This window comes from Parambassis ranga, chromosome 9, assembly GCF_900634625.1.
Source record: "Parambassis ranga chromosome 9, fParRan2.1, whole genome shotgun sequence".
Lineage (NCBI taxonomy): Eukaryota > Metazoa > Chordata > Actinopteri > Ambassidae > Parambassis > Parambassis ranga.
This window is the reverse complement of record NC_041030.1, coordinates 7,314,948-7,323,278: the sequence shown is the minus strand read 5'-3', so window position 1 is coordinate 7,323,278 and position 8,331 is coordinate 7,314,948. Positions and strand designations below refer to the sequence as shown.

Here is an 8,331-nt window from a genome sequence, read left to right as displayed (position 1 = left end):
ATATAAAACTCATTTTTTAATGCCACTATCACTACTAGCATTTTAAAACTCTCGAACTAATGCTCTGTACTTACATTTAAATGTGATTCGGCACTCCTGCCGCTGCCGCTCGCTTGGTCCGTCATTGTACTATTGGACAAAAAGTAAGCCCGCAAGCATTGTGGGATATTTAAGGCCACGAAGGATGGTAGCGATGCGTCCTCCAAATTCAGGCAAAAGGAGGACGCATTTGGAGGACGCATTTGAAGGACCCTTCGACTTTTGGCGAATTGGGACAGCCTTCGCGCAGCTTTGTGACGTAAGCGGCCTTAAAATGCGCACTCCGAAGGATGCAGACCCTGAAATGGGACACAGCTCTACACTTTTTTACAGCGCCACAAACACAACACGAGACATGAAGTAATACAAACAGAATTGAAATCATGAAATTAAATTTTATATAAAAACTGACATCAGTCTCATGAAATTGTACAAAACATGTAATGAAGTAAATTCTGAGATTAACACCAGTTAGCAGTTGACAGTCCTATTCACACAGAACAACACATAGCAAGATTGTGTTGACGTTTTCACAGAAATGGCAGCGTTTAGACCCTTTAGTCTTCTGCACCACCATCAGCTTCCATTGTCTCCAGGATTCCTTCCATAACCTCAGACTTCCGCAGCTTTTTGGCAGCCACTGATGTGGAAAAGAAGGAAATAAATATATTTATTATATATTTTTTTATTTATATTTTTTTCTGTATTTTAACACCTAGTGGACATACCGTGAAAGTGTTCAGCTGTTTTTCGTCTAAGTGTCTCCACTGTCTCCTCAGCATCTGCCCACTCCAACACTAGACGTCTCCCGTACAGATGGGTGCTGTGGCACAGCGCAGCAAATGCTTTCTAAAGAGAAAACAGAGGAATACAATTTATAACCACATCACAATGTCCAATATTATGTAACATTAAGCACATGGATCAATCAAATCCTGCACAAACCTTAGCATCCTGTTTGGTGAGGAAATCAACAAAACCAAAGCCTCTATGATTCCCTGAGCCAGCTGCTTTTTTGGGCAGACGGACAGTTTTTAGCTCTCCAAATGTGCTGGTAAAATGGGAAGAAAATCATAGCATTAAAATTATCTCCAAACAGTGTCAATGTAAAATAAAATAGCAGCTGTGTGCGTTTTTATCTTCTACCTGAAGAGTTCACGGATTTCCCTGACAGTGGCTTGGAAGGGAACATTGCGAACAAGGATCTTGGATCCGGTCTGCTTCTTCTCAACCTGCTTCTTTTTCCGTGACACTTCAGTGGGTCTGTAAAGGGGGCAAAAGAGTATGTAGTGACAACAGCAGGTTACACATCTAGCTGCAGTTTGTAGTGTTAATTGGAAGACCTGCTCATAGGGGTGTGAAAGGGTAAAAAAAAAATGTCTTTCTTTTGGACATCTTACCTTATGGCTCTTTCAGAAATCTTCACCTCTAACTTGTGATCATCCACAGTGCAGTGCTGGTAAAGGGATAGGCAAAGGGGAATACACATTAGCCAAAGACCAGGTAGACTAGAAAACCTAGGTTTCAGAGAGAAAATGGGGCTGGTACCTGCAGCTGCCTCAGGGCCTTCTGTGCTGCCTCTGCTGTCTGATACTGGACAAAACCGTAACCCATGGACAACAGTTTACCTGGAAGACCAAGCAACAAGGACATTGATCATAGACAGAACAATGTAATACAAATCACCAACAAATCTTTTTTAAATGAGTAATACCAGTTCTAATGTCAGGTACCTGTTTTGTCTTTCTTTGTGGAGATGCTACAGGATTTGACCTTCCCACATTTGGAGAATGTCTGCAAAAAATAATCTCTTTAATAACTGTGTCTAAATGTAACAGTGCTAAGTATTTATGAATATAACTACCTCCTGTAGTTTCTCCTCCGTCGTGCTGAAATTCAGATTCTTAATGAAAAGTGTAGAACCAGAAACAGATTCTTCCTCCTCCTCTTCTTCCTCTTCCTCCTCCTCCTCCTCCTCCTTCTTTTCCTCTTTCACAGCCTCTTCTTTATCTAATACTTGTTTAGACAGATCAAATATATATAGTCTGGTTATTATGTGTCTACTGGACACCAAAGCTTTAAAAGATTGTATTTGGTGGATTCTACCTGGTTCAGGTTTAGATGCAACAAACACTCCAACAGGCGCCCACTCCAAATACAGTGGGACATGATGGAACTGTAGTTAAAAAAATAACAAGGTACAAATTTATGGATCAGGGTCAACGCATGTTGTCAGGTCAGATTTAGCAGGTGAAAAGGAATACACACCTTGCTGTATGCCAGCTTTGTGAAGGCTCGTTTTGCTTCAGTTGGCTCCAGGAACTCGATGATGGCAGTAAGTCCTGAAGGTGGCAGCAGCACTCGGCCTAAAGAGCCATGAGGCGAGAAAAGTTCCTCAAGCTCTGACACCAGAACTCCAGCTGGAAGATTTTTCACCAGGATCACAGTTGTGCTCCTTGCTGCTGCTGCCTGTACAGAAAGGGGCCAAAAGAAGGAACAATCAACTTCAACATTTCTGCATGTCAACTCTGGTAAAAATGTTTATATTACCCATACCTGACTGAAGGAGTCCAGACAGACACTGTTGTCCAGTAGGAACTGTCGAGTCTCCTGGACAATCTGCGTCTCTCCGAGTGCCATCCTCACTGCGACACTTCCCTTCGACTCCTGCAGAATAGAGCACGGACCAAAGAGGTTTATCTTATGATCAGTAATTCCAATATTAGCACACAATGATGACACAATAGGTGCAACAGTGAAAGATAATGCAGAAATGGAGGTATATGCACTCACATGGTCCAGGACTTGGCTTTTGGTGGTGTTGTATTTTTCAGCAATGGCATCAGCCACTGCACTTGTTCCCAGAATAAAGTGTTCCAGTTGTGTGAGCTGGAAAGAAGCACACATTGTGTAATTAAAAAAGCACAGCAAATGGATAAGTTGAGTTAATAATCTTGTAATGTATACCTGGAACTTGATGCTTTATTTTTAGCATCTTTTTGTCGTTTGTAAGACGAGGAGCCAGCACCACCAGCTTCAGCTTCAGTTTTTTCCTTCTTTACAGTGGAGGGAAGCAGGTGAAGCAGTCTACCCTAAGAGTATGAGAAGAAATGTTTTCCATCAGCCTGAACTCATCGTAGCTCAAGTAAATCTACAGTTGATTAAAGAGAGATGCATTATGATTAAAAAACCTGAAATATGTGTCCGTCAAGCTGAGCAAGAGCTGTCACTGCATTCTCTGGTATCATGTAGGATATGAAAGCAAAGCCTTTAGGTCTCTTGGTTAGTGTGTCAATGGGGAAGAGCACCTCAGACAAAGGACCTGTAAAAATGTAGAATTATAAGATACCCATGTGAACATCAACTTAATTTTGCTAGAAGAAATGTACATTTAAAGCTTTTTTTAATTTACCATGTTTTGCAAATAACTCTTTAATGTCCTCTTCTGTGCAAGTGTATGGAAGGTTTCTGACGAACAGCCGCCCTGATTCGGAAACATCTTCCTGCTCCTCGTCATCTTTGAGCTTTCTGGTGAAATTTCTTTCAAATTCTTTGTCCTTTCTGTCCCTTTTGTCCTTTCCACCAGAGGAATCCACACGGAAAACCTCAATGTAACGCCCCCCTGAAAACACAGGCACATTTTGAACCTGCCGTCTTAATATGTGCTTTAGGCTGATCATTCTATATTAAAGCTGTCGAACACAATGCTGTTAAAAAGTACAAGGCAAAACTCAGTAAATCATGTTAATATTAAGTAATAAAATATTTTAAGTGTAACAGTCTACACCTAACAACATTCACTCGCAGAAATAACAGGTCAATATATTCCTCACCTATGTAGTCTTTATTCTTCTTCAAAGCCTTTTCCACTTCTTCTTCAGAGTGCAAGTCCACATATACATAACCTAAAACACACACATTATTAGGTTTTCTTTCAACATATTCACATATCTGAAACATCTCCAGAGCATTTTACTGCCACTGTTGTGTCTGACAGGAGGAAATGTTTTCTTTGGGTTATAAGACTCTCTTCTCTTTCACCAAACAAAAGCAACATCTCAGTCCCTAGCATTCCTCTGTCTGGCTTAGTCCTGCACAGACTTCCATTTCAGACATGGCTGAATCATTCAGTATTGTCTTGCTGTACTACAAGATACCAATCCTCAATTTTAAGTGCAAATCACATTCTTACAGGGTCAACGTTAAAAAGCATAGACTAGACCCCGCTCAACTAAACAGCACTTGGAAATATTTTTTAAAGAATGACATTTTCAGAGGGGGACTAATAATCTTTTCTCCAACTGCATACAGAGACATGAATGAAAACGTGACATGACATGAAATAAAAACGTAAGCAAAACATATCTACGAATTACCTGTCCTATTTCCACTTTCGTTCTTTCCGATCCTGATTGCTGCAGGTTTCAGTGGGGTCATGAACTCCCGAATTTGTTGCTAATAAAGTTACAAACAAAGATTAGTTGAAATATATCCAGGTCACTGCAGATCTTTAGGTATTTGTTTCCTCACCTCTTTAACATTGAACGGCACTCCTCTGAGTTTCACTGTAAACTCTGTTGTTGGCCCCATCTGCAACAAACAACAAACATGTAGGTATAAATGTGAATCTGTCAATCTTTAAGTGAGCTGCTGTGAACAGTCACCTCCTTCTCGCTGGTGCTCTTTGTCTTGCTCTGCTTCTTATTCTCAGATGAAGCTGTAGTTCTGGTCTTTGAAAGGTTTTCTCTTTCACCACTCTCATAGGCACTGTCTGTGTGCTGTACAGGACCATCATCCTCTTCTTCACCAGCATCTCCATCGTTCCTTTCTGCATCCTCCTCCATGACGTCCTCTGTGTGTGCCACCTTTGAGCGCAGGTAGTCCATATCTGATAAGCTGGACTTCAGTGCTTCTTAGTGGCACCTGAAAGCAACGATGGCACATAACTGATTATTTGTATTTTCCTAAGTCTATGTGAGTAGGATTGTATAAACTCTTTATGTATAATATTACTCTTTATTGAGATGTTCCTCAATGAATCTATACCAGGTACTAACCTTCATTTTCATCATCATCATCATCATCATCACCATCTTCTTCTTCTTCTTCTTCTTCTTCCGAATCAAAGTTGAGGTAGTCCTCTGAAGCAGGCTTCTTCTTGCTCGGAGTCTTTGTCTGTTTCCTGTCAGCATCAGTTTTGTCCTGCACTGTGTCATTCACCCAGGTCGGTACTTGGCTTCGATTCTGATGCACTGACAGAAACTCCTTGAATCCCTCTTCTTCCTCCAGCTGGGAAGCGTAAAACCCACAAAAACTCAAGCATCACATAAACTGTTGCAAAATCAAACCTGTGCTTTAGTGTTGAATTTTACATTCATCTTGCATCATATTAAACAACAGATAAAACTCACATTTCCCAGTGCACTTGTGGTTTCCTGCTTCTTTTTCTGTGAAACAGAGACATTATTTTACTGAAAAAAGTGCACATTCGGTGGTCCCAAAGGAGGACATCCATGTTCGTGCGTGTGCAGGTGTGTCTACCTTTTTGCTATCAGTGTCAGTTGGAGCAGAGGGTTTGTCCTGGCCTGAGCTGTGAGTGTGTTTACTCCAGGCTTTGGCTTTAGTGGGGTCTCCAAATGCTTTACACATCTCCACCTAGAGGAAAACGACGACCATTTGTTCACATATGTGAAATTTAGAACAACATCAACACGTGTGCAGAGGCGTGAATTCATACCGTCACTCTGGAGGTGTCCACAAAGCTCTTGTTAAAATGTTTCAGGGCTCTGTTTGCATCTTCCTCCGTTTTAAAACCTACAAAACCGAACTTGCGGAACTTCCCGTCCTTAGTAAACTTCAGCGAGCAGTCTGTCACGGTGCCAAAGGCAGCAAACATGGACCTGAACCTCTCCTCCTTCATCTGCACACAACATACAGCTATTTTCAGAGAGTCTGAAGACGAAATGCCACAGTTACTGTCAGCGGGTTACTTACCCCGTTGGGGAGATTTTTCACGATGAGTCTTGACATAGTTGTCGTCGTTGTAATTCCACTAAAACACCAGAGGTACCTTTTTTAAATAAATGTCAACAAACGAGCGTGGAAGCTTCTCTATGCCGCCATATTGGATCGGAGGAGCTTCTTCTTCTGCGTCTTCTTTTCCTCCTTTCACATGAGCGCCACCTGGTGGATTAGGTTGACCAGCAACAGACAATAGGAAAAACAACAATGCCTCCCTTTGTCATTTCAGTTCTTAATAAAGACATCAAATGAATAAAAAAACATGTTTAAAACACACACAAAACACACATCCAAACTGTAAAATTCTAGATGGTAAAAAGTTTTATGGGCAGCTGCCTCGTATCTAAAAGTACAGATCCTAATCATCAGGTCCAGCAATATCCTTACTTACTACTCACTGCCAATTTCCTGTATTTAAATGTTTTTCATGAATATGAGCATTAAAGACTAACATCATGTGAAAGGATAAGCAGCTTAGGATTATGTCTTATTAGGTTATTATTTTTATATTATCTTGTACAGAGGTCCTTTGTCAAAACCTCAGAAGGTCATTGTGAATCAAAGAAACAAAAAACAACTGTACTCACTTCTTGAACAGCATGATGTCCTCATTGGACTGAAAGTATCCAGACTGCGTTCGGTGTTGCAGCTCTTTGATATTCATTTAAAACTTTTTACTAGTGTTTGTGCGTGCTGTGTAACCTGGGGCCATGTAGTTGTAGCAGCACAAGAAAAACACTATTAAGCAGGCATGAATGGCCTGTCGACTGCACTTAATGCAAGTCAGAAAAACAGCAGGGTGCACAGTACGTACACAGAGCACAGCGAACATCAGGAAGGGTTTAATGAGAGCCCACAGCTTTCATTTTTCAAACACGTCCCCTCGTGAGTTAATCTGCCCATTTATGGTCTCTGCTTCATGCTGAAGGAAGGGGGGCTTGTTGCTTAAAATCAGTAGCAATTGTTAAAATTATTGTCCACCAACATTTTCCCTGCTAAGTGAAGCATATTGTTTTAAATCAGGAGGGTGGTGAGCCTCATGGTCATCACACACAATACATTTCCAGGATGTTAACATTAGGTGATGAGGAAAGAAAACTTAACAAGAGACAAAACCCTAATCTGACCAAACTTTGCTCATAGCTGCTGTTAGTGGTTTTGAATTTAAGCCTATTATGGGAGTTTGATTTGGTGCCAAATACTCACTAGCAGTACTCAGTGGGTTTACTATAGTAGCTTGGAAGACACATTTACTTTCACCAAGTAGATGTTTGATGTTTTGCAGATAATACTTGCAGAGTAGACATGCAGTGAATCTGTCATGAGCATGTGAGAAATATGTCGATAACAGACTCAAACTGATGTTACATTAGATATTTTACAGCAAGCAGGCAACATAAGAAGCAGTTCATTTCTAATCTATTGTCTGTTTATGTACAATTTTGGCCAAATACTAAGACACTCATTTACTCCTGCTAATACTCTTTCCACCCCTGTAAATACATGCATGACAAACACTTGAGTGCAGCCTTTGTTCTCTGGATCACATGCTGGACTGAAGATTATAAATATCAAGCGGCCCTAAACCTGCATGCAAAGTTCAGTCTGAGCTTGGTCGCCAGTTAGGAAAACAGTTTTTCATAAACTGATCTTTATTGAAAAATCTCAGTAGAACATTATAAAAGTTGGACATTCATCATGGCAAACATAAAAACACACAAGTTTGCAGAGTGACTGGAGAGATGTTCCTATGGCTATCCAGCACATCTCTGAAAGCACCGTAGTTCACTGTATGATTCTGTGTTGTTGTTGTTATATTGTGCTGTGTGTGGGCTATAAATCCTCATGTTTGTGCACAAATATTGTGAGATATGAAAAAACATTCACCCTTGAGTCTTGGATTACAGTCTGGGTGTGTAAAACCCTCCATCCCCACCTTGCATCGCTCTCTCTCTCTCTCTCTCTCTCTCACACCACACTACACCCTAAAGGATGATGACTGATACCTTAAAATTGATGCAAGCCAGTTCTAAATCTGAGAAATGTTATGGCCAAGTTAATAAGTCAAGGCACTTGGACTTAAACATAGTTTTTATTTTGTGATCTGTAGACATTTCATTGCTCCCCCAACCACCTTCACTCATGGTGCAAATCTTCCATTCAGGGACTGAGGCACCAGTTTCCTAATACTTGAGTAGTGCTGACTTCACATAACTCATACTTTTTATGTAATCTGATATTTTATAGTACACCAAACGAATTATTTTGACT

At 40.7% G+C, this 8,331-nt stretch overlaps 1 protein-coding gene across 1 annotated transcript; it reads right to left on the bottom strand.

Moving 5' to 3' along the window:
• Positions 1-414: 414 nt before the first annotated feature.
• LOC114441262 (probable RNA-binding protein 19) lies at positions 415-6,179 on the bottom strand. Its single transcript, XM_028414075.1, is given in 25 exon segments — positions 415-679; positions 768-888; positions 985-1,090; positions 1,186-1,302; positions 1,440-1,495; positions 1,588-1,667; positions 1,773-1,833; positions 1,904-2,055; positions 2,146-2,215; positions 2,308-2,508; positions 2,596-2,706; positions 2,833-2,903; positions 2,906-2,928; positions 3,007-3,131; positions 3,231-3,361; positions 3,452-3,661; positions 3,873-3,944; positions 4,416-4,494; positions 4,570-4,629; positions 4,704-4,951; positions 5,097-5,328; positions 5,451-5,486; positions 5,581-5,694; positions 5,777-5,959; positions 6,034-6,179. Coding segments are annotated over 25 exon segments (2,778 nt in total). The 5' UTR covers positions 6,070-6,179; the 3' UTR covers positions 415-596.
• Positions 6,180-8,331: the final 2,152 nt, after the last annotated feature.